General features: G+C 41.3%; 1 protein-coding gene across 2 annotated transcripts in view; it reads right to left on the reverse strand.

Moving 5' to 3' along the window:
* Positions 1–279: 279 nt before the first annotated feature.
* YES1 (YES proto-oncogene 1, Src family tyrosine kinase) overlaps positions 280–27,096 on the reverse strand; it is a 68,892-nt gene continuing 42,075 nt past the window's right edge. For both annotated transcript variants that reach the window (XM_075826372.1, XM_075826373.1), the window contains exons 2-12: positions 23,865–24,122; positions 19,672–19,771; positions 18,773–18,871; positions 15,365–15,468; positions 10,213–10,362; positions 9,010–9,165; positions 7,757–7,936; positions 5,583–5,659; positions 5,351–5,504; positions 4,584–4,715; positions 280–2,607 (exon numbers count right to left, since the gene is read on the reverse strand). In XM_075826372.1, coding sequence (XP_075682487.1) covers positions 2,399–2,607; positions 4,584–4,715; positions 5,351–5,504; positions 5,583–5,659; positions 7,757–7,936; positions 9,010–9,165; positions 10,213–10,362; positions 15,365–15,468; positions 18,773–18,871; positions 19,672–19,771; positions 23,865–24,117 — 1,614 coding nt within the window. In that variant the 5' untranslated portion in view covers positions 24,118–24,122 and the 3' untranslated portion in view covers positions 280–2,398. The remainder of the gene's footprint in view (positions 2,608–4,583; positions 4,716–5,350; positions 5,505–5,582; positions 5,660–7,756; positions 7,937–9,009; positions 9,166–10,212; positions 10,363–15,364; positions 15,469–18,772; positions 18,872–19,671; positions 19,772–23,864; positions 24,123–27,096) is intronic.

Raw genomic sequence — 27,096 nt, forward strand, 5'->3', positions numbered from 1 at the left:
GGCAGTTACATCTGTATGGGCACTGCTATGCGTCTGGTACAAGGGAATGGTCAATTTTGTGTTTCTGTTATTACGGAGATGACACTTTACTACACTTCTTTATGGGCAAAATATTTGGAACGGATGTAAGGTGGCACAACTGCAGCGGATCATTTGCATCACTAGATACGGCATGTGCTTCTTCAATGGCATCGAGCGATCAATGAATACATGAATGCTAACCCACAAAAAGTTAATGCATGAGAATAAAAAAAAGGTTCAACAAATAAAAGTATCAACTTTGTAAAAAACGGTTTTGTTTATTTTACATACGGTCACCTGCTGTTCTAGCAGGCCTCAAGTTTAACATAAAACGGTGGTAAATGTATGAACCAATAGCCTCTCGTTTCCATTAGATATGTATGATAATCACTTAGAATAAATGCATTAGTGTTTTAAATCCTTTACTATACAAACATGACATTTTGTTTAGTTGTGAAAAGACAATGAATGACAGCGAGACTGCCAAACACGGCTTTCCTTTTACTTAGTACACAAACGTATAGAATTCTAGTTAAACTGGCTTTGAATAGACTTATAAAAAGATACAATTTCATAGTTTTTGTATAAAGCCCTTTAAAAAAAAAATTTGGCCTCAATAAACAGAATGCAGGTAATAAAGCGGAATGATGGCACCGCCATTAAAGAAAATAACAGAACGACATTTCAGGCGCTGTAAACAATATACATTACCAATTGCCTTCCTGTTCGAGAGCAGATCTCAAACCTTTGCAAGTTGCATCATCAAATGTAGCATAGGATATACCAGATCTTGATCATTTATGGTTAGATAAGCATATTCATGAGAAAAAAAAAAATTACAAATTTAATTTATTGCCAGATTGCCTGCAATTGTGAAATTTTGCATGAGCATATTTGACCAGCCAGCTACACACTGGGGATCTAATGCTTTAACCACAGTAAATAAAACTGTCTGCATACAGTCTTTAAAAACATTCACATTTTGTTTCCAGTCACCTCACACGTCTATATTAGTTGTAATCAAAGAAAAGCCAAAGTGCTACCCCGAAAATCCTGCACGAATGGAATTCACAATGATGTAATAGGACAAGGGCTATACTATTCAGGTGCTTAATAGAAGGGGACAAATGACATTGCATTTAAAGGTTATTACGTTTTCAGCAAATATAGGTCATTTTTTTTCTATTAGATCAATTCTTCACTATTTACGATCTCTGCTTGCTGTAAAAATAAAAAAACAAAACTGCTCATGTGATGATCACACAGGTGCACGGCATGGTAGAAAACACAGCTCTGATTGATATACTGTAACTCTAACCAGCCGAGCACCTGTGTGTCAATCACAAGATCAGGACAGATTTTTATTCCCTTTCTATTGTATGTCTGCAGGCAGAGTTCTTGAAAACGGTGAGGAATTAATACAGAAATTATATGTTAGAAAATTGTACTACATTTTAATATACAAAGAATAAGATTTATGTAGCGGATACTGGTTTACCCCTTCAAGCCAGGTCCAAAGAATAAACGTAGGAAAAGATTGCATACACATGATTATCTCCACTCACCGATTCATCCTTCGGCTGGTTAATTAGCATTTCGTAGGTGCTCACCTAAGCTTACCCATATGCGACCAACATCACAGGGAGGCACCTATAGCTTGGAACTGCTATTCTTTAGATATTCAGAGCAGTACAAAAGCCTTTAAAGGCCAAACCCGTGATACTGCAGAGAGCAAGAATAAGGTGCGCAGTTCCCTAAAGGACAACAATGACAGCCGCGCCACCTCCAGCAACACCATGAAAAAAATCATGGAAAGATAGCACCTTTTTTTACCCCCATCAGTTAATTTTTTTAGTCGAATTAATCAAATATTTTTGCACTTAAAACCTACAGTGACATTTAATCACAGGGGAAAACCAATGAGACGTGAGCCATTACTTCCCATCGAAGGGCCTTCACCTAATATGGCAGTGAAAAGGGATCTATTGTCAGTGTCAAGAAAAGAAAACGGAGTGGATGATTGTTAGCATTTAATAAAAAACTTTTTGAAGAGGAATGAAATGTTTGGTCCAGCAAGCCTCCATATTGAGATCATGAAATGTTGTATTCAAACACTGGGCTGGACGCTACGGTTTTAATGGCTTTCTTCACCATCAATACCAACAGACCTTTCTTTGGGACCTTCTCTGAATCACATGGTTTGTCCATTTTCAATACCTTCAAAGTGGTTTTGTGCAACTGTACTGTGGATTTCCAGTTTGCCATAAGCATGCAGAGTGATCATGACTATCCTTTCCCTCGTAGAAACAGGTAAGAACTTATGCAGTCTTGCTTATACTTTTGGCGGATTTGTGCATTGGATGTCTAGTCTTTAACCTTATAGATTGTCCCCAGGTTGGTACTGTGGCTCTGTTGCAGTAAAGTAGTCTTCTAAAAAGGACTGAATATATTCAAAGGTTGGTCTTTCATCTGGGTCTTTCTTCCAGCACAGCTTCATTAATTCATGCAGGGATTCCGGGCAACCTTGAGGAACAGGCATTCTATAGCCCCGCTCCACTTGTTCCAGAACTTCCCTATTCACCATCCCTATGGAAAGGATTCAAAGTCATTATCACATAATAACTACCAGTATCATCGAAACAATCTGACTGTGTAATGAAACAAAATTTTAATTATGTATTTAAAAGGCTATTTCCATCTTCGTAACCAATTTTTTCTAGTTTCAATGCATCTAAAATGAAGCAAATAGTCTTAAAGGAGTTTTCTGCGACTTTAATATTGATGGGGCTCCAACTCACAGCATCTTTGACGATCAACTGAGTGAAAGGGCAACAGCACTACAGTGAGTGCAGAGTCCGGTACATTGTTTACAAAAGCGCCACGGTTGTGGCGGTGCCCGGTACTGCAGCTTAGTATCACCCGCTGAAGCATCACGGGCCATTCACTCAGCAGGGGTGCCGGACTCCTTCCGATCAAATATTGATTGCTTATCCTGAAGAGTCCTGTGTAGTTTGATCATGCAGCCATACTCCATTCCATCTGTCCCTACTTCTTACTGACATACATTTGGTAGAATAGCAAGAAGAGGACAAACGGAAAGGAGTATAACTGCAGAACATGCAAAATGAAGAAAAGTGGTGCTGCAAATAACATCTGAAAGAAGCATCGCATAGAAATTGTCTAATTGGAGATTCGTTCTCACATAATCTACATGGATTATGAATAAGTAGAAATTGCTTCTTTGCATGAATTCTGTACTTCGTGACTACGGCAAGAAAACCCCCAGGATATGTGCATCAACCCTGTTCTTCTACTTCATGCTGCTTAAAGGAACAGTGTCATCACAAATTATTTTTTTATATGTTAAAGATGTTAGTGCTTTATTAAAAACGTTTATATTCATTTGTGTGTTTGTGTTTTACTTTTTCTTATTTTTACACTTTTTCTTCCCTATGGGGGCTGCCATTTTTTGTTCCATTTCGGTGTGTGTCGATTAACGACACACACAGACATGGAATACGGCAGCCACAGTCCCATAGGGACTGTGAACGGCTCCCGTCCCATTGACTTCAGTGTACGGCGTCTGTGTGGGAACTGCGCATGCGCCGCTCCCACACAGTCCAATTCTAAATTGGCGCCGTCCGGCGCCATTTTCCTGTGGACCGGAAGTCGCGGCCGGACAGTAATATTACTACTTCCGGTCGCGGCTTCCGGATTTGTGCACTTGGACCAGCGGCAGCAAACGGAGCGGACGGGCCGGAGGGAGCCGCGGCGGCAGGAGCAGGTAAGAGATTTCAATGTTTGTTCGTGTTTGTGTGTGTTTACTACTGTATGTAAACCTACTACACTGTGTGTTAGCTCAAAAAATGGCGACACAGTGTAGGAGGTTACACCGTTCAAACCCCTCGTTTATCCCGGCACTAGCCAGGATAAAGGAGGGGGGGATGCTGAGAGCTCACTAGAGCGAGGGCTTTTAACCCAATGTTGCAATGCTGCAATTTTGGGAATAGCTCCATCTAGTGACCAAAAATGGGTAGTATTATAAATTAGAATTAATTTATAATATTTCCTGACTCGTGAAAAAAATAAAAAAAATTTGAACAATGTTTAATCACCCACACACTAAATGTTTCATTTTTTTAAAAAAAACATGTTTTTCTGGCAACACATTCCCTTTAAGGACCTGTGATCTGCAGACACTTCAATACGAGAAGCTTCGTTACAGCCCTTCCATGGACCTTTCATACAGCGATCGTCTAGCAGTCTATTGGTTTTGTAGTGTGTGTCAGAAGCAAAACCCACTGTGACTGGCACAGAGTGTGGAGGAGGGGAAGCAAGGACGAGCCAAAGGTAGAAAGAACAAACTGCCTGTAATCTCCGCTGCTTTAGAAGTTCTAGACAACCAAACTATTATATGCATATCTTGCTTATTTCTGTCCAATACTATTAAAAAGTCTCTAAAAAACACAAAAAAAAACAAAACAAAACTAGAACTTGTATATATGTCAAGAAATGTGCAAAATCACAGCTGATGGAACATCGAAAGGTGTTGGGTACACTACCTGGATATGGCACTCTTCCTTTGGTAACCAGCTCTGTCAAGAGGATCCCAAATGACCAGACATCAGACTTTATTGTAAATCTCCCATATAAAGCAGCTTCAGGAGCCGTCCACTTGATGGGAAATTTTGCTCCTACATAGGAAAACAAATCACTATGAATAAATAGAAACGTCTCAAGACAATGGTTGTCAGGTCTGTATGAAGTGCTGTAAACGGTGCTTGGTTCTAAAAGGTGCTTTTACACGGCCCGACGATACTTTGCCGGAAAAACGAGCGCTGATCGATGAGCTCGTTAGCTCCATTTACAAGGGAAAACGATTGTTAATGTATGGGGATGAACGATCATTAATATACGGTCAGCAGATGTGCTGCCGACTAGCGACCATGATCCGATCAGCCGATGAATGAGCGTTAAATCAGATAATCAAACTCCACTTTCTTACTTTCACAATCTACTAGTCTAGACAATGTAACGACAATAATTCTATGAAAATTGTGACTATTCCTAAAAATGTATAAATATTTTGAGTAGTCACCAAATGTATAAATTAGTACACACACTTTCAGAATGAAAGAGTATAAAACTCCAAACTTAGAGTCACAGATTATTATAAAAATGAATAGATCAAGATCTATTACGTACTTATTGGCTATTTTTGCTTACAATCCATGAACAAATTATTTTAATATTTTTGGAATTGTGGGGTCATTTACTCAGGTGTCCTGTAGGGGCGGATTGAGATGTACAGACATCACAGGTGCAATACCTTGTCTAGCGGTGTATTCATTATCTTCTATCAACCTGGCCAGGCCAAAATCAGCAATTTTGCATACAAGATTGTCCCCCACCAAAATGTTAGCAGCTCTGAGGTCTCTGTGAATGTAGTTCATCCTTTCAATATACGCCATGCCATCTGCAATCTAGGAAAAAAGATCAACATGCTAAAATGTAGTTTTGTCAAGACAAAATCGGATACAAACAGAAGAATGTATTGTTACCTGTGCAGCCATGTCCACAAGCTGTGGTAACTTCAAATACTTTCCATCCCCCTCTTTCAGGAAGTCTAATAGGCTACCTGGTTTACATTTAGAGGAGAAAAACGCATTAGTAATGTTTTGGTTTAATATATTATAAAGTGATAGATATAAAAGACCTTCTTAATGAATTAGAATATCAAAAAAGTTAATTTCAGTAATTCAATTCAAAAAGTGAAACTCTTATATTATAGATTCATTACACACAGAGTGATTTATTTCCAGCATTTCTTTATTTTAATATTGACTATTATGGCCAACCGTTAATGAAAACCCAAAATTTAGTGTCTTAGAGAAAGTAAATATTATATAAGCCCAATTTCAAAAATTATTTTTAATACAGAAATGTCGTCCTACTGAAAAGTATGTCCAGTATATGCCCTCAATACTTGGTCGGGGCTCCTTTTGCATGAATTACTGCATCAATGCGGCGTGGCATGGAGGCGATCAGTCTGTGGCACTGCTGAGGTGTTATGGAAGCCCAGGTTACTTTGATAGCGGCCTTCAGCTCGTCTGCATTGTTGGGTCTGGTGTCTCATCTTCCTCTTGACAATACCCCATACATTCTCTATGTGGTTTAGGTCAGGCGAGTTTGCTGGCCAATCAAGCGCAGTAATACTGTGGTTATTAAACCAGGTATTGGTACTTTTGGCAGTATGGGCAGGTGCCAAGTCCTGCTGGAAAATGAAATCAGCATCTCCATAAAGCTGGTCAGCGGAGGGAAGCAGGTTACAGCCGGTTTCGTGCTGGGAATAGAGTTTCTTCTGACCTCTGTAAGAAGAAGCGCTATTCCCAGCGTGAAACAGGCTGTAACCTGCCATGCTATCTGCTATGTCCTCCCTTGAACGCTTTTAATTTTTCGCTCGAAGCCACAATAAAGGAAAGAACTATTACTACATGTGTGTGTGTCGTTTTTTTCTCACCACTTGAGATACTATCAGTTTACAATCAGTTCATCTACCTAGACCACTACCAATTGAAGACGTACTCCGTTCACATAGATGCCGTTATTTTGGAGAGAACACATATGGCTAGATTGAACAGCCAATAAGTGATGTGCTGCATGTCGGTACTACAAATTGTCAGCTTTACAGCAGTGGTTTGTAAGAGCTTGTGTGGTGAAAGAAGTTAGTCAGTGGTATGGATTGGAGGGCTCGTAAAAAAGGGATTTTTTTTTTCCTGACACAGTCCTGCTTTACTCCATATGGCTGTATTCGATATTGCATCTCAGCCCCATTGAAATGAAAATTCAGTTCTGCCGATATGGGGAGGGTGGATGGCGTCCCCTTTGGCTCGCTCTTCCCAGGCCTCTCCTGATTTTTTTGAGGTTCTAGAAGAGACTAATGATATGTCTGGAAGCACCCATCGCTGTGCAAGGTTATAAAGGAGAAATCTGGGGGTCTGACATTTACCATTTCTTGTTTGTCACTCTATTAAACATTTATTTTACGGTGACATATTATTGTGTGCAAATATCACACGTGTGTTTATATATATATATATATATATATATATATATATATATATATATAGTACATTCCATAAATGTGAGACAGAGTATTGCTTCCGGTGTGACCGGATGCTCTGTCTCTTGTTACTGATATTTATTCCATTATGTATATGTACACATGATGTGATCATACGGATTTTTGTTAATATACGAATTGTACTTGTATAAAGAGTTTAAAATAAATAATTCAGTACTGCCTTCAGTTTAGCCATTTCTACTGAATAAGTAAATAAGTTATACAATGTAACACCACAAATGGCTGTAGCCGTGTGCCCGGACCATAATTACAGGCATGGACGGCTGCGGACGGTCATCTGTTCCCATTAGAAAGTATAGAAGTACAGTCCACAAATTCAAAAAATAGGACATGTCCTATTTTTTGCGGGTCATTTCTACGGCCCGGACACTTACCCGTAAATATTTGAGGAAGGTGTCCGTTGGTCATAGATCAGAATAGATCAGTATTTTTATCCGTAACTACAGATCCGTAATTGCGCATAAGATTTACGGTCGTGTGCATGGGGCCTAACAAATGAATTGAATCAAAATGCAACACTGTTTACTGTATCCATTCACCACTAACTTTCTACAAGCCGACAACTGAGAAACAGGTTTAAATGCCACCAACCTTTTGTCATGAACTCTGTAACAATGTAGATGGGCTCTTCAGACACCACGGCGTAAAGAGGAACTAGTTTATCATGCCGGAGTTTTTTCATAATCTGTGCCTCTTGCAGGAAAGCTTCGGGCATCATAGTTCCAGGCTTTAGTGTTTTGATTGCTACTTTCGTTGTTCCATTCCAGGTTCCTTAAAAAAAATAATTCAAGTAATCAAGAAAAAGTAAAACCATTCACACCTTCCACATTATGTAGTAATTGGAACTGACCAAGCGCATGAGGAGGAGTCTGTGCACCATAAAAGTCCATCTAATAGGCTTATGAATGAGGGATGGAGGGAGGTAAATATTATACATTTGAACTTTAGATAACCAGCTCGTGTTTAGTTGTTTTTTACTTCACACTACATATTTTTTATGTAAAAGTTCCTTCTCCAATGCAGAAAAGTTAGAGACGCTGAGCAGTTCTATTTTAAATATACTAGGCGAATACAGCACGGTGGCTCGGAGGGCAGCACCATTGCGCTGCAGAGTCCTGGGTTAAAAATGGACAACATCATAGAGTTCGCGGTGTTGGCACGGACGTGCTTTGGGTACTAGGAATTCCGATCATACTCCAGGAGTAATAGCCTAGGAAGCCTGTTCACCTAAGAAAACATGTATAGAACTGGGCGCTCAGGAACGGGATCGATGTGAATACATAGTCTATCGGACGCCCCAGAATATGTTGGTACTATATAAAAATAAAAAAAAACTCAGAATACAAGAAGTGAAGACATGCATACAAGACGGGCCAGACATCATAGGCGTCCTAACAAAGCCTGAATATATGAGATTTTGATTTCTTTGGTATTAAAAAAAACACAAAGAAAAACACAACAAATAAATCAATGAGGTCAAGCATTTCATAAATATCTTCAGCATGTAAAAATACTCCAAATGAAGTCATATCCCAACTACATTGTAATATTTCCCCCTTCTGGACTTAAATCATGTCAATAAGGAAATATTTAGTCATTGCAGTCTCTTGGGAGGATTTGTAAGCTTCGTACATTACAGACTGGTTGAAATTTCTGAATCTCGGAAGAACCAGCGCCAGATTATTTCATTTCTTTTTGGTTTCATTACGATAGTCATGTGCCTTTAGCGAATAACATTTGTGACAGTGCATTATATAGAACCACGACGGGACAGTAGCAGAAGATGATATAACATTTAACACCCAGTTTACATGGATATATATAAAAATGCAATTTATGCTTACCCATCCATACTTCACCAAAACATCCTTGACCCAATTTAATTTCAAGTCTCAAAGATTCTCTAGGAATTTCCCACGCATCCTTTGCTAATCCCTGGGTTTGTGGTTTGACAGTGGGGCACACAGTTGTTAACCTATAGCACAAGCCATCAGCGTGTTCTTTATAAAAGAAAAAAAAAAGTAATAATGAAAGCACAATTGGCAAGAAGATGTAGGTTTTATGAGAAGAATGTTAAATTACACGATGCCGCAATGTCGCTTTAATGGAATAAAATGCGATAGAATTGGGAAAAAATTTAAAGAGGAGCGGTCACCTCTCCTGGGTTTTAGAAATAGCAATTATGGAGCTTCTTCTTTTAGGACTCTACATCATGCTGTTTTTCTTAGGCCTCCTATAAATAATTGGACAACTGGGTGTTACCATTCCCATTGGTTCAGTGTCCCTACACAGACGGACGCTAGAACTTATTTGACAGTGTTTGTAGGGATATGACTTATTGGGAATGGTAACGTCCAGTTGCCAATTTATCTATAGATCTCCAAGAGGAAAAACGGAGGAACGGTACGATGTACAGATCTAAGAAGAGAGGTTGCAGAATTGTTACTTCATGGGGAATGCAAATATTTAATAAAACAGACATGTCAGGAGAGGTGACATGTCCTCTTTAAATCTATTCTAGGAGAGATATGTGAAATTTAAAAAAAACTTAAATGGAGTAAGAATAAGGCTGTGTTTACATCAAGCTATGTGAAAATGTTTGGCATATGTGTCAAGAAAACTCCGGGCACACATAGGGGCCTATAGCTATAGGCCCCTATCAACTCGACTGTGGCCAAAAGAGTGTCCTTTTTTCCTCAGCTGGGGTGGCGTAAATTGACTTTTTTTTACCATGCTATTCACTAGCAATCAACAGGAGATTTACATGTAGGAATATTTATAAAAGTACACCCATAGCGTGATGTGAACCAAGCCGAAGATTGCTTGAAAAAATTATATTTTTCCATAGTTTCCACATGATTAAACCTTGGTAATTTAAAATATCAAAAACAAATTTGTATAAAAATGCTAGAAAGTAATGTAATCCGTGGTGAAATACAAATAACACTTTGATAACCTTCACAATAAGAAATTTAGCTCTGTCAAAATGTACGAAGGAGAAAAATAACAAGCAAATATGTGGAAAAAGATCAAAGTGAAGTCCTTACCAGAATAGTGTTTTACAAGTTTCTGTAGTGATTCAAACTGTGCCCGTGTAGTGATATAGTATCCTCCATTGTCAAGTTTTCTAATCTTGTAGTGTTTGACATTGTCGCCTCTCACTTCATCCCAGTCCCGGATGGATAGTGAGAAAGCGCCTATAAAAGAAAAAAAAAAAAAAAAAAAGTTTGCAAGAGATCAAGTTAATCTATAACAATTATCATTCAGCCAAGAAGACGACGACCATCCACACATGGACTGGGGAGATTACTATGAAACACACTCACGCCAGTCTCCGGGCTTGCACAGAAGACACTGATAGCAGGCACCACATTTCAATGCAGATTTTACTAGACAGTGCTACAGTGTGGCTTTAGTCCATCCCCCTCCCCAATTGTACATATAAAGGTTTATCTGTCTAATGAAGTTATTTAGCCTGAAGATATTTTACGAAGTGCTAAATTTGCTGAAATTCGGTCTCCGAGCGGAGATCTTGCTGAACATAGATACTATGAACCTGGTGAACACACCGTTGAGATTTGTGAATTCTTAGCTTAAAGGAGTTGTCCAGTTATAAGAAATGAATGGCCTATCCTCAGGATAGGCCATCAATATCTGATCGGTGGGGGTCCGGCTCCCAGCACACCCAACGATCAGCTGTTTTGAAAGGGCCGAGGCACTCGTACGAGCGCTGCTTGCCCCTTATCTGCTCGTACTGTGAATCGCCAACAACCTTGTAGCGGTGGTTCACAGTATTAATGTCTTCTCCCATTGAAGTGAATGGGAGAAGGCTGTAATACTGTGAACCGTCGATACAAGTGTGTCGACGATTTATAGCACGAGCAGTGACCGTAATGAAGGGGAAGCAGCACTCGCATGAGCGCAGCAGCTGATTTAAAACAGCTGATAGGCCCCGCCTATCAGCTGTTTTAAAGGGGCCGCTGCGCTCATGTGAGCGCTGCCAGTAAATGGACCCCCACCAATTAAAAGTTGATGGCCTATCCGGAGGCCATCAATTTTTTATGGCTGGACAACCCCTTTAAGAAACCTATAATCAGAGTGTCAGCAGAGTGTTAAAGTAGAGTTAAAGGAAGTCTGCGATGTTAAAAATGCAGTTGGAGCTTAGAAGATCTATATAGTGTTTGGAAAAAGATTCCGTATAACTTGTAATTTCTCCATTTAAACCTCATTCTTGGCTTAGGAGTCCAGTGGGCGGTCCTACTCAGTGATAGTCCGCTATCTTTGACAGCCTTCCCTGTAGGAGTGTGCATACAATGATTCAATGAGACCGCCCACTGGACTCCTAGGCCCAGAATGATCAGAGGTTTCAATGAATAAAGTAAAAGTTAAACCAAATCTTTTCCCACAAAGCCATATATCTGCTCATCTCCTACTGCTAAAAAACATGCTGCCCACAGATCAGACTGCATTTTCAAAAGTTACAGGTTCCCTTTAAATAATGTACCAAAAAAGAAGAAGAATGCATGGAGTCTTTAAGTCAAAATATAAAACATGTACTTTATTTGACAAAGTCTAAAAAGTTATTATCACATAAACTATTTTAAAAATGAAACACCACAGATGACAGACAAAAAGACCGCCAGAACATGAGATGATTACTCATAAGAATTCACATAACCATTATGCATCAACATATTCATTGGTGTGCAGTATCATAAAGAAAGTGCATAGTGCAACATAATTACTTGAACCATGGATGTGTCTGTTTCTAAAGGTATGAGAAATGTTCTATTATCAGCCTCAGTCTAAGGGCAAATAAAGACCCCCCTACCACTATTCCATTTATTGTAAAGTGCAAAGAATGAACAACCTGAACAGAGGTGGACTACTGACCCATGATGCTGTATCTCAAGAAATGGCGACCTGCCTCGACGCGCGTTTCGGCTTCCGCCTTCGTCTGGGGGTGGCACTTGCTAGTTTCTACTTCCTATTTATCCTATCTACTACCCAATTGAGAACTGTTGTACTCAGCTGCAGGATATTACCTGAGAGTATCCCCGTCATTTTCCGGCGTCTTGACCGCGATTATCCATGGCATCTCATCACATGATGTGGGCGTCATGTGACACGTGGAGTGCGTGCGTGATTACATCATCGCAACGCATCACCATCACGTGTGCATTTATAGACGCCGACTCATAGTGAGATGCCATGGACGCCTGCGCATGCGCACTTGACACAGATTCGTGCTTTAAAAATTAAGACTTCTCTACATGTCCATGTTAGAAGGTAAAGAACATACTAGATAGTGATTAAATAAGCCTAGATTACTGACAGCAGAGAGTCCCTTTAGGGTGCTATGGTTAAATCACAGGGCAGAGGTCAACGATAAAGGTATCTTACAGAAATATTGTTAGAAGAAGAAGAAGGTTTCAAGCTTGTAATTTCAATGATATCAGATGATGCACTTTTCTGGACAGCCCTGCTGAACGGAGGCGGTATCTTAGTGAACAGAAGCTGGATACTTTCACAGGTCCTCCCCTGAGTGACTGAACCCACACAGTTTCTCCCCCAAGTGATTTGTAGGGTACAGTACATTTACATGGAACTTTTTTGTGCATATTTTCCGGCAATTAATAAAAAGATGATCGTCGTCTGTGGTTCTAAAAATAATTTACAGCCATGCTGCATACAGTTCTAACTTTCCCTGAAAGTGACTATTTAGCCAGGAACTAGTGGGGCTCCAGCTATTTTACTGGCATGTCTGCCTGTCAACTATACCCAGGTAGTTAGTCACTATTAAGGCCCAATTCACACAGAGTTTTGTAGCGCCGATTTTGATGCGGGAACCGGGTCGAAATCCGCATCAAAAACCGTCCGAATCCACCTCCCTTTGATGCAGCCTATAAGACAATGGGACGTAGTCCCAGCGCAGGCCGAAGTGGTGACGTCACTGGATCACACTGGCCTGCGCAATGGTCTCTGAGCATGTAACGGTGCTAGGTAAATTATTTTTTTTCATTTCTTTCTACAAGGGGGGAGGCCGTGTGTAACCTCTAATTTATTTTCTTTTTATTTATTGTTATGGTAGCTACCTTATATAACTATATTGATTGTAAAATCTACAAATGGTTTTATGCTCGATTAAAAATTACATCTCATTGATTGGTAGAGAAAACAAATCATGGCCAAGGTGAAAGAAATTTCGGGGAAAAAATTGGGGGTGGGGGGTGGGGGCGATCTGAATATATTCCCCTGGGTGCAGGAGATCCTAGATACACCTCTTTCTTTGCCGCAGGCAAAAAAAAACGCTACGAAAAACACTTTCTCTGCCTCCCATTTATTTCAATGGGAGGTCAGAGACTGAACCGCGGGAAGAAAGAGCATGTTGCAGAACAAAATGCACGCGGGGAAGAAGCCCGCCTCCACCTCCCATTAAAATCAATGGGAGGCTATTTCGAGGATTTTTGGAGCGGTTTCTGCTTCAGAAAGAGCGCCAAAAAACGGTGTGAACTAACCCTAATTCTTTTAAGAGTCTGGATTGTCTGCCACCATCCTGACAAACTGAAATAGCCATCAGGGGGCCATCTAGACACCCAGTCACATGTGCTGTGCTGTAATGAATGCGGCTGGCAGAACAGGGAATACAACGTTATTTCCTGTACAAGGAAGCAACATTGTTAGAGTATGTTCACACGGCTTATTTTCGGACGTTTTTCGGGCCGTAAACGGCTGAAAAGTCGGTAGCAGAACGCCTCCAAACATCTACATAGACTATAGAAAAACAGCTCCAAAAACGCAGCGAAAAAAGCGACGGATTAAAAGACATCTGAAAATCAGAAGAGGTTTTCCTTTGAAAAAACCACCTTATTTTCAGACGCTATTTATTTTGTGTGTGCACATACCCTTCGGCCTCGTTCAGAGTTTTGCAGGCAGAAAAATCTACCTCAATTTCTACAGGAATTTTGATTGCAGCCGTTGAATAGAACAAAAACGGAGTAAAAAAAAAAAAAAAAGTGCTGCCGGTTTTTTTTCTGCCTTCCATTGACTTCAAGTCGCCCGGGATATGGGGAGGGGGCGGGGAAAACACCTCTGCATCCCTTTGAAATTAATGGGGGCGGTTTTCCAGTTTCTTGGCACCGATTCGGACGCCGTTTCTGCGTCAAAATCATTCCAAAACAAAACCTCAGTGTGACCTGACCCTTGCAGCACTCAGTACTGGTAGTGCATGTCGGACTTTCAGAACTGCTACATAGAATACAGAAAGCATGCTGTAACTGCAAATTTATACAATTAAGAAATCAAATATAACAAAAATCATTAAAAGTTAAACATTAAAAACACAAAAAGTAAAAAACTATCCAGATATATATTTTTACCAATCCATCCTTCCTGATGACCGTACATTTATTGGGATATTAAAAGGTGTAGGTAACTTTTTTTAAATACATTTACATGACAGTTTTGACCCTTATTTTCACATACAGTAAAATTAATTTTATTTTGGAATCAATGGGACCTAGATTTTAACAGTAATCTGAATTAGGGACCAAGTTGCATATCTCTCAATGTACAGTGCAATGCTGGACATGACAATGTATGGGGATTAGCAGACCAACAAAGTATAAAAAGGGGGTTCTCCGGGATAAGAAATACATGGCTGCTTTCTTTCAAAAACAGCGCTATACCTGTCTATGGGTTGTGTCTGGAATTGCAGCTTAGCTTCACTGAAGCTATTGGTAGCGGAGCTGCAATATCACACACGACCTGGGGTCGGGTGTGGCACATGTCGGGCTATTGATGGATTTTTTTTCTACACCTTGATGCTTTTTATTTAAGGGGAGGGGGGGGGGGGGGGAAGTATTTAAAAAAATACAGGGAAATACAGGTAAAAACGTTGTGAAAAAGTAAGTGTGAACATACCATTAAACCTGTGGCCCAAAATAAAAAGGTTAAAACACAAAATCTACTGCTTTTACTTTGAGATTAGAGAACCATCACCAGAAGGTATAAACTGGATGAACTGGAGACTATGTGGTCCTGATAATGTAGAAAATTCATGTACATTGTGTTTTTCCAAGTAAACTTCGTTGTTTCGCAACTACATAGACAGGTCATTTAAAGCGCATGAGATAGGAACAGAACTCAGTTATAAGGGGATAAAAAAAAAAAAAAAACACCAAAAACAAATCGGATTACCTTTAGTGGTTTCACTCTCCCTAACCAAAAACGTTCCTCTTTGATTTCCGGGGCTGAGGAGCAATCGCTCTGCATCTTTTCTCCCCATTTTGCCAAAATACCACCTGGAAATAAAGAAGAAATCTCACATGCTGGCATGGAACAAAACATCCCCTTATTCATCTTTCTCCCGCAAAGATCCTTTTTATACAGGTTATTTGGGAAACTAGCCCTCTTGTATTCAACACCGATATAAAACACTATGATTACTATTCACTTTAGAAAAACACTTGCTTCATTCTTTTAGGTCGATGAAATTTCCACCAACAATAACGGACAAAATAGATTTCTACAACATCAATTCTAGAAAGCAACATCTGCAGCGGTACCATGTAGCAACACTTGTATCCAAGTCAGTCAACCCCTTCCCGCCACAGCCATAACTTTATTTGTCCGTCGATATAGCCGTATGAGGGCTTGATTTTTATGGGACACCATATCTATTTATTTTTTCATGTTTTACTACTTTTAGGCTATGTTCACACGGAGTATTTTGCAGTAGGAATATCTGCCTCAAAATTCCATTTGGAAGTTTGAGGCAGATTTTCCTCTCCCTGCACGCCGATTTTCGCCCGTGGCCATTGAGCGCCGCGGGCATAAAACCCCGCGAAATACGCTTTCTCTGCCTCCCATTGAAGTCAATGGGAGGTCAGAGGCGGAAGCGCCCGAAGATAGGGCATGTCGCTTCTTTTACCCGCGAGGCAGTTTTACTGCTCGTGGGAAAAAGACGCCGACGCCTCCCATTGAAATCAATGGGAGGTGTTTTCGGGTCGTTTTTGCAGAGTTTTGCGACGCGGTTTCCACGTAAAAAAAACTCGGCAAAATACTCCGTGTGAACATAGCCTTACAAAGAAAAAAACTAATTTTAAAAAATATTTATTTTGTGTTATATTCCCGGGAGCCATAACTTATTTCTCCATCGATTTAGCGGCTTATAAGGGTTTTGTTTTTATTGCAGGGCGAGCTGTAGATTCTATTAGTACCATTTTGGAGTACGTGAGACTGAGACTTTTTATTCCATTGTTTGCTGGAGATGAAATGACCAAAAAACACAGATTCTGGCGTTCTAACGTATTTTTGATGGCGTTCACCATGTGGGTTAAACAATGTTATTTTGTAATAGTTTTGACTTTTACAAACGCAACAATACCAGTTATGTTTTTTTACATTGCTGTAGGAAGTAAAGGTGTTTTTTTTAACGTATCTATTCTTTTAAACACATTTAAAAACTAAAACCTTATTTTACGGTAGTTAATTTTATTTTTGTTTTATTAGTCCCCTTAGGGACTAATGTATTTCAGCCCATTGCCTCCGGCAGGGCTTAGTAGAAGTATAAAAGTGGCAGACCTGGGGGACCTCATTTTTTTTTTAAATCGGAAAGGACCCTTTATATCACTATTTCATGGAACTATAAAGGCACAATTGAGCCCACTAAATGGCCTTCTGAAAGGGTAATTAAGGGGCAAAAGCCCTGAATCCTAAGAAGCCTTTTTGCCAGAATTCAGAAAAAAAAAATGTTCTGTTCAGTTTACTTGTTAAAGAAAGATTGTAGCTTTACATAGAGATAAGATAGTGTGTGAAAATAGCAACATTACATTCAAATTTAGCAATTAACCCAATACACGTTTATACTGTATTCTAGCTACGTTATTGAAAGGGGCTGTCCCACGATTAAAGGGTAACTAAACCTTCAAACTTCTGACATGTCATAGTGACATGTCAGAAATCTTGATCGGTAGGGGTCCGAGCACTGAGACCCCCACCGATCGCTAAAACGAAGCGGCAGAAGCGTACGGGTGAGCGCTGAGCCGCTTAGTTTCTGAACGGCTTTTTCCGGAAAGCCGATGTAGCGGTGTACGGGCTCATAGAATCTATTGAGTCCGTGCATAGTTAAATCATCTTTCCGAGAACAGCCGAACAGAAACGTAGCGGCTCAGCGCTCACCCGTACGCTTCTGCTGCTTCGTTTTAGCGATCGGTGGGGGTCTCAGTGCTCGGACCCCCACCGATCAAGACTTCTGACATGTCTCTATGACATGTCAGAAGTTTGTTGAAGGTTTAGTTACCCTTTAAGTATTACACTCCTCTGCTAGATCATACAAGATATAAAAATCTTTCAATAGGAATAATGTTTAAAAAGGCTCATGTTTAGATATTGCTGCTAGATACTGGTTAGGACTTGTCCACATGTAACGGAATCGCTGAGTATTTTCCAACGAATTATGGACGGAAAATACTCAGCGGAATACAGTAGCAGCAAAGTGGGTGCGATCTAAAGAGAACCTGTCACCTGCCCGTACATGTGCCGCTGAGTGCAACACGTAATAGGCAGCGCTGCACAAACCCTGTCTCACGTAAAATTATTTTTCTAACATCCTCCGTTATTTACATATCGGTTCAGTTATATTTGGCGCCCGATATGTAAAGACGCCCCTGAACTGTCAATGGGGCGTTTCTATCTAACTAAATGGCAAGGGGCGTGATTTCTTTGCCCTGACACTGTCCAATCAGCTATGGTCAGTGTCAGGGCGGCTTGCGCTGTGTGTTCCCTCCCGCGAGAACACAAACTGGTGGTTCTCCAGAGAGCGCGCGCGAGCAGTCAGTGTGTGTGTGTGTTTTTGTGGGAGGGAACACAGCACAAGCCGCCCTGACACTGTCCGTAGTGGATGGGACAGTGTCAGAGTGAAGAAATCACGCCCCTTGCCAATTAGTTAGTTAAAAACGCCCCATTGCCAGTTCAGGGGATTATTTACATATCGGGCGACAAATATAACTGCACCGATATGTAAATAACCGAGGAAGGTAGGAAAATAAATTTTACGTGAGACCGTGTTTGTGAAGCCTTTCCTATAACATGCTGCACATGTATGGGGAGGTGAAAGGTTGTCATCCACACGCTGCTGAAAAATTATGTCCAGAAATTCACCCGGGGTGCGTAATTTTATTTCTGCAGCATGTCAATTACTGCTGCGTTAAATCCCCATAGAAATTAATGAGGAACAATGAGTCCGCAGCAAACTACAAAGTACTGCGTAATTTGATGCAGAATTTCTTAGAGCGGGTGGAAACGACATCACAGGAAGAAGAAATATCACCATCACACAGCCCCTGAAAAAACCCACAAATTTTCTGCAGTAAAAAAAACGCATGAAATGGTGCAGATTATCCGCAGCGGTTGGTCTGCTAGCTGATGCGTAAATGCTGCAGAAATTTTCCGCAGCTAATCCGTTACATGTGGACAAGCCCTTATAGTGCCCCCTGGTGTTTCGAATTCCCCTCTCAGAATGGCCATAATGTTTGAGTGCAATAATTGCTTCTGATTGTTTATTTGCTTATCTTCACATTGGGTACAAACAATGATTCTACTTACTCTTCAGCCTGTATGGAGTCCGCTGGGGCCACATAATTACTGGGTATATAACCGGTTTTTCCAGTGGCTATAGATCTTGCTTCCCACCAGTCTCCTTCTCTGAATTACAAAGAAAAAGACAAAAAAACATTAGAAAACTTTGAGCACAAATTAGACAATCCTGGCAAAGAGCTATTGCAAAACGGTGGCTTCTTGAAAACGGTCTGCCTCCTATCTCATCCGGATTCTAAGCTGCCTCTGACTTTTGTCTCGTCTTATAACCTCAGCTGTTGAGCGAGATGCTTTACAATGCCAAAGAATCATAGTTCACACTGTCAGTATAATCTAACGGCGTATCTGGATGTAAACATATATATGCACTAAAGTCAAATGTCTACCATTAAAAAGCACATTTCAACTCAAATCAATAATGACTGCTTTGTTAAAAAAAAAAAAAAAACCATAAAAAAAGTGTACAGACAAAAAAGGCAGTCTGTAAATTCTGCATCACGTTGACCCTAATTTTGTTTCTATTTCCCATCCATCAGTAGCTGCGATCTCACACACTTTATTTGCTCCACAAAAATCAACGCGGCCTGTTAAAAGACCAAGAGCAGTCAGTCCAGAACGGAAACAGAGAGAAGGTTGCTTATAAATTATAGACAAAAACAAAAAGCCAATTTTGACTACACAAAAGAAATCTAAATTTTGAAACCAAACTGATATTTAATACATAGATATTTTGTCTGGGGGGTTAAAAAAGATTGCAAATGGGCACAACAAGAATACTACAATACGAACCATACCGGCCAGATGTTTCTACAGCCTGCATTTAGGGAAGGAGTGGGATAGAAATCAGGACATCCTGTTACTGACAGCACTTGTTAAACATGCCTGTAACAGGAGAAGGAACGACTTACGTATTGTTAATGATCTGGAATCTTTCCCCTTTTCTGAAAGAAAGATCTTCTGATGTTCTAGCTTCATAATCATATAAGGCAACAAAGACTGTAACACCCCCTGTAAAAGGACAAAGCACCCGATAAGAAAATAATCTACAAGTAACGAGGTCACCATAGTCCATATAAAGCAGATCTACTCATTTCCTAGATGTTCATCTCGTCCATGTATTACATGGAATGCTCTCCTGACAGGTCTATTTTTTAGTAAATTGTTGAATTCCCCACGAAATAACAATTCTGGAATATATTTTCTAAGAATTCTGCACTCTTCCATCCCTCTGCTATCCCTCCTGGAAATTTATAAACAAAAGGACAACTAAATTTCCACACTTGTCAGAGATGAGTGTTACTACACCGTCAGGCATGGTTAGCACAGACTGGACAATGTCAGACTGTGCTGGGACAACCCCCCACCTGTTAACACCCAGTCTTCAATTTATTTATACTTTTTAAGAAGAAAAACAGAGTAAGGCTCTGTTCACATCTGCGTTGGGGGTCCCGTTCGGATGTTCCGTTGGAGATTTCCGTCAGAATGGGACCCTGAGCAGACAAACAGACACTGACGGAAACCAGAGGCTTCCGTTTCCATCACCATTGATTTCAATGGTGACGGATCCAGTGCCCGTGGTTTCAGTTTGTCTCTTTTGTGCACCGGATCCGTCGTTTTGCCAGAAGCAATAGCGTAGTCGCTCTCTGGTTCCCGTCGGAGGTTAGTTTGTGTCTGCTTAGGGTCCCGTTCTGACGGAAACCTCCGACGGAACGTCAGAACGGGACCCCAGTGCAGATGTGAACAGAGCCTTACTCTGTTATTCTTCTTAAAAAATGATAAATAAATTGAAGACTGGGTGTTAACAGGTGGGGGGGGGGGGGGGGGGGGGGTTGTCCCAGCACAGCACGGAGTCCTAAGAAAAGGTTCTCCAGAATGGTTATATCATGGGAAATACAAGTATTTACTAAAACAGACATGTATGGAGAGGTGACCGGTCCTCTAACTTCAATTGGTGTCGTGCAACGCAACACTGTAGGGAAATATATAAGGGTTGTCCATAGCAGGCTATCCCTTTTTGCATTATCGTTAAAGGGGTTGTACAACTTCTGACCTATCCACCGGAGAGGTCATCAGTATGTCATCGGTGCGGGTCCGACACCAGGACCCTGCACCAATCAGCCGCTCTGGTGGCCTGCGGGCACCGGAAGTTGTGGCACATAATGCTATGGACGGAGCCCGGTAGCAGTTGGCTCCGTACATAGCATAGCAGCCGTGCTGCAGGTCTGCTCCTATTCACTTGAATGGGAGCAGAGCTGCAGTACTGCAGCTCGGCCACTATTCCGTGGCCGGAGCGAACTGCTTCTGGCTTGTACGTCCGGTGCACAGAGGCACCGGACCAGCTGATCTGTGCAGGGCCCGGGTGTTGGACCCCCGCAGATCATGTACTGATGACCTATCGGGTGGATAGGTCATAAGTTGTCAGAAGCTGGAAAACCCCTTTAAGAAAAAAAAAATAAAATTTTGAGATTACAATTGATTTTAATGTGGCACAAACACATAATAAAAAGGACAATGGCGTATATTAAGAAAAAAACAAGAAATGTCATTTTGCAGTAGTCACTACTGTGTCCCCCAACCGCTAAGCATCTGAATATGGGTGGAACCAACAACTGTAGGTGCGAGTCTGTAAAAACGATGTTTTAGGCTATGTTCACACGGGGAAACCACGTCGCAAAACTCGGCAAAAACGGCCCGAGAACGCCTCCCATTGAAGCGACATGCCCTATCTTCGGGCGCTTCCGCCTCTGACTTCAATGGGAGGCAGAGAAAGCGTATTTCACGCTGTTTAATGCCCACGGCGCTCAATGGCCGCGGGCGAAAAACGGCGCGAAAATCGGCGTGCAGGGAGAGGAAAATCTGCCTCAAAGTTCCAAACGGAATTTTGAGGCAGATATTCCTCCCCCAAAATACTCCGTGTGAACATAGCCTTACAGTGCTGACGAATGCGCAGCAGAAAACGTCACACACAAACACCAGCAGGGATGCACAGTCGTGTGGGGTAATGCAGTCAGCAGCTGAGACAAAGTGAAGACTCCATGATTGTGATCGGTTAGTCTTTATTTATTAGAGCTCAGAATAGTCCTATAGATCGTAATTTAGGAAAATATAGGTATTGCTTTGTAAATCAGACGGAAGGGGATGTACTTAAGCTGGCGTTTCATGTGGCTAGATAGCTGAAGTAAGATGGGCATGCCTCTTATTAAATATGGCATCGCCTGAAAGTGAAATCTATGCCAGCTGCGAGCGGGCATAGATTACCACTATAATTTACGCCAGCTTCAGATGTAAATTGGTCGAAATGTCACAGATCACATGACTTCTCCTCTGCTCTTCTTTCTCCTAGTTTCTGGATGGATCCCATTTCACAGATCTGTGTTTTATGTGAAGAAAGGGAGCACCTACAGCACTACCATAACCAGTTCAGGACCGGGCTATTTTGCGCCTTCAGGACCAGACAACATTTAGCCTTTTTAGCACGCGTTAGTTAAATGGCTATAACTTTTATTTGTTGGGCTAACGACATGATTTTTGCGACGTTTTTCCCGTAGACAATGCAGGTTTCTTTTTTTATCGTTTTTATACACACCTTTTTTGCCATTTTAGAATTTTTATTGATAAAGTTTGAAAATAGTAAAAAAAAAAAAAAGCTTTTTTACGTTTCAGCTCTTTTTTTTTTTTTGCTAACAACATAGTTTCACCCTAAAATAGACCTTTTATTTGTGATCGTCATTGTCTACCGTAAATTTTAATATATTACATGTCTATATTAGGGTAATTGGGTCAGCGCTAGCGTTACAACAATGATTGGCGGGGGGGGGGGGTATTTTATGTGTATTTATTATAAAAAATTTTTTTGCACTTTATTTTTTTATTACTATGGTCTGTCCCTCAAAGGTTAAAAAAGACCTTTGGGGAACTTTATATATATATTTTTTCTTTTTACACCATGTTTTTCCACTGTAACTGGAGCTGCACAGCAGCCCCAGTTACAGGGGAAATCAGCCCTCTCATAGTGACGATTGTCACTAATAGGGCTGTGCTGGGTCATGTAAGACCCAGCAGCAGTCTGCCACTAACGGCACCCGGTGATCATGTGACCAGTCACATGATCACTGGGAGGAATAGAGACAGCGCCGCAGCTGCTGCGGTCTCTATTCCTATACACAGCGTTCATTGAGCGCTGTATACAAGTCATCAGAGAAGACAGAAGCAGCGAAAGCTGCTCATATCCTCTCCTCAGGGTCCCCGGCAGTCACTGACAGCCGGAGACCCGACATTCAGCTGCCCGATCGCGCGGGCAGCAAGTTAAAACCCGAGCCGTAAAAAGTATATGGCTCGGGTTTTAAGGACCCTGACCGCTGGCCGTAAAAATACAGCCAGCGGTCGGGAACCAGTTAAACCTTGTAATAGAGGGGAATAAAGGCAGTGACGCCCGATATTTAAATACCCCCCCTGAATGGTCAATGATCTTGCGAGAGATCACAGTCTTGTCCTTGTCTGCCGGGAGCTGAAGAGAGTGAGTGAGTAAGAGCGTGCACATACCTGCACAGCTCCGAGCTGCACGTGCACACGCTCTAGCTGTGGAACGGTCCGTAGCGGATTGGGCAGTGTAACAGCGATGTCACACGCCCCCTTGCCATTAAACGCCCCATTGACAGTTCAGGGGGTTATTCAAATATCGTGCGCCAAATATAATGGCACCGATATCTAAATAACGGAGGAGGGTAGAAAATAAATGTAAAGTGCCCCAGGGTTTGTGCAGCCCTGCCCATTACATGCTGCACTCAGAGGCACATGTATGGGCAGGTGAAAGGTTCTTAAGACCCGTACTTTGTGTTTTTTACAATCTCGCATAAACCCTTTAATCGTTTTTGTATTTGGGAGCCTACAAGGGCTTTTTTCCCCCTAATATTCCAAAAGAACCCTTAGTTCAAATTCACACAGGACAGCAGTTTGGTGCAGTCTTTGATGCTTTTATTGTTATCAAAGGACAAGTGAACAGAAGAAAAATATATAATGGAAAGAAATGTATTTTCTCCACATCTGGCTTTGGCTAAAAAGTATGGCAAAGTAAAAATAAAAACACACTCCAAAAACATACCGGTCAACCCTCCGGGGTAAGGAACTGGCACTGGTGAAAATAGGGACGTAGCCCCTCCAAAGGGAGTCATTCCAGAAGACCCTCCAAATGGTGTCATGGAATGACTGTTAAAGTTTGTAGGTGGTCCTTTAACTGCTGGTGACTGTGCAGCTTGGGTGGGGTCACCGCCATATTGGGTAATAGGTTCTTGTTTGGGTTCCGATCTGTATTTTATTGATGGACCTTTGTCCTCCTTGCTCTTAATGCAGCCCATTATACCTAGTCAAAACAGAAGATAAAGGATTATAAATAACTGGAGTAGGTGATACAGCGGATGAGAAAAATAAATTACGGTACTACTTGCTATTTATACAAAGAACAATTTTCAAGAATAACTTCATTTACTACATACAGTACTTTTAAAAAGGTGAAAGTAAAGTTTCCCTCTGCTCAGACAAATGCACGCGCTCCTTACGTGACCTTGGCAATCTGGTTGAGCAGGTTCACAAGTTGCAATAAAATCTGTTAAAGTGGCAGAAACATTTCTGAAGATTTCCACTATATGCCGAAACATTTCTGAAGATTTCCACTATATGCCGAAGCCTTTCTGAAGATTTCCACTATATGCCGAAGCATTTCTGAAGATTTCCACTATACGCCGAAGCATTTCTGAAGATTTCCACTATACGCCGAAGCATTTCTGAAGATTTCCACTATATGCCGAAGCCTTTCTGAAGATTTCCACTATATGCCGAAGCCTTTCTGAAGATTTCCACTATACGCCGAAGCATTTCTGAAGATTTCCACTATATGCCGAAGCCTTTCTGAAGATTTCCACTATACGCCGAAGCATTTCTGAAGATTTCCACTATATGCCGAAGCCTTTCTGAAGATTTCCACTATATGCCGAAGCCTTTCTGAAGATTTCCACTATATGCCGAAGCATTTCTGAAGATTTCCACTATATGCCGAAGCCTTTCTGAAGATTTCCACTATACGCCGAAGCCTTTCTGAAGATTTCCACTATACGCCGAAGCCTTTCTGAAGATTTCCACTATACGCCGAAGCCTTTCTGAAGATTTCCACTATATGCCGAAAAATTTCTGAAGATTTCCACTATATGCCGAAAAATTTCTGAAGATTTCCACTATATGCCGAAAAATTTCTGAAGATTTCCACTATATGCCGAAGCATTTCTGAAGATTTCCACTATATGCCGAAGCATTTCTGAAGATTTCCACTATATGCCGAAGCCTTTCTGAAGATTTCCACTATATGCCGAAGCATTTCTGAAGTGTTTTAACACGAGTGACAGAAAACATTCTCTCACTTCTCTCCTAAACAGAGCAATAACACACCCGTCAGCTGCACTCATAGGGATGGCTATAAATGGCCAGGAGAACATGCACAGCATCAATACTAACATGATGGGAACATAAAATTATGCTAGTGCTTGTAGACTGTCATAAAATACTGCCCCACAATCCACAACCCAGATAGGCAATGTGTATGTTCCCTACGCAACAGGAACTTATGCCCATAGAAAAACACCGCCTGAGAGAGACCGTCAGGATGTGTTCTCTTATGACACATTTCTACTTGTATTTTAGCATATATTGTAAGGGCATTTTCTACGTCACCATCTATATAGAAAAACAAAAACAAACGGTCCACATACAATAGACTGACACTTCCTGTTCTGTAGAGATCACTTCTCAACAGTCATCTCATTATCATCACATGCAGGGTTATAATGACAGGTGACCCCTTTAGGCCTTATTTAGACGAATGTATAATAGGTCCGTGAAAGGCGCGTGATTTTCACGCGCCTCGCACGGACCTATGTTAGTCTTTGGGGCCGTGCATACTGTCCGTGAGTTTCACGCAGCGTGTGTCCGCTGCGCAAAACTCACGACATGTCCTATATTTGTGCGTTGTTCGCGCATCACACACCCATTGTAGTCAATGGGTGCGTGAAAATCACGTGCAGCACACAGAAGCACTTCCGTGTGACGCCCGTGATTTGCGCAACAGCAGTAAAAAGTATGAATGAAAACAGAAAAGCACCACGTGCTTTTCGGTTTACAAACATACAGTGTGTCATAATGATGGCGGCTGCGCGAAAATCATGCAGCCACGCATCATACGCGGCTGACACATGGAGCTGTTAAGTACCTTTTGCGCGCGCAAAACGCACATGCTCGTAAATCCGGCCTTATATAGAGAACACAGGATCCAGGTGACAGAGCAGGCCTATAAAACTCTCCCATAGAAGTCAATGGGCCCAGTCCTGTTCTTAGGTCCCTATAGCTGCTGTAAAGCATCTCTATATACGCTGTTAACAGAAGCTCAGACAAGATGGCTGCCCAATAATTCTGTACAGAAAAGATTTAAAAAAAATAAAAAAATACATTAAAACAAAAACACTCGGCACTAGAACTCCTTGTGTTGTCCCCTAACAAGTTAGAGTTATAGGATATTAGAAAAAGAAAAAAGTATTTTATGCCCCAAAAACAGCGCCATTTGTCCATGGTCTGTGTCTTGTATTGCTGTATTGTATTAAAGCTCCAACAATTGCCATATGAATCTTTGAGAGGAGAGACTTGAGCAGTGAATCTCCCAAATTATACAGTCATGTGGGAGCCAGGGCGTGGATTTGCTTTTTAGAAACCTGGGAAAGCTGGATAACAAATCCTGTCGGTGCTGTAATAGTACCGGCTTTCCCATTCAGAGGGTGTTTTACACTGGGCGATTATGGGGCAGACAGGAGTTTATAGAACGCTCCTTGCCGATAATTGCCCCGTGTAAACTGGGGAACGATCAGCAGATGAACGAGCAAACGCTCATTCATCTGCTGATCGTATTGTTTTAAAAAAGTGCTGCCGAGAACGATATTTTACATCTCCCTGTGTAAACAGGGATATGCGCTGCCGGCATGATAATAATGGATGGGGACGAGCGATCAGAGTAACGACCGCTCGTCCCCATGCGACAGGAGCAAGCTAGCACCACTGCACCGGCCGGTGTAAAGGGGCCTTAAGTAACCGTTACATAGAATAAATGCAAGCAGTGCACATGTGACTGAAGATAGATGTGAAATGGTTATAAACGTCTTCACCTTCAACATTCGTCATCCCTTCTCTTGGACCAGGATTTAGGCCAAGATCCTAACATGTTAAAACTGTAAACTAAACCTTGCAATAATTAAGAACATCTGTACTGAGGTCACACTCGCTGAGGCTAAACAGCAGCA

This window comes from Rhinoderma darwinii, chromosome 5 (genome assembly GCF_050947455.1).
Source record: "Rhinoderma darwinii isolate aRhiDar2 chromosome 5, aRhiDar2.hap1, whole genome shotgun sequence".
NCBI lineage: Eukaryota > Metazoa > Chordata > Amphibia > Anura > Rhinodermatidae > Rhinoderma > Rhinoderma darwinii.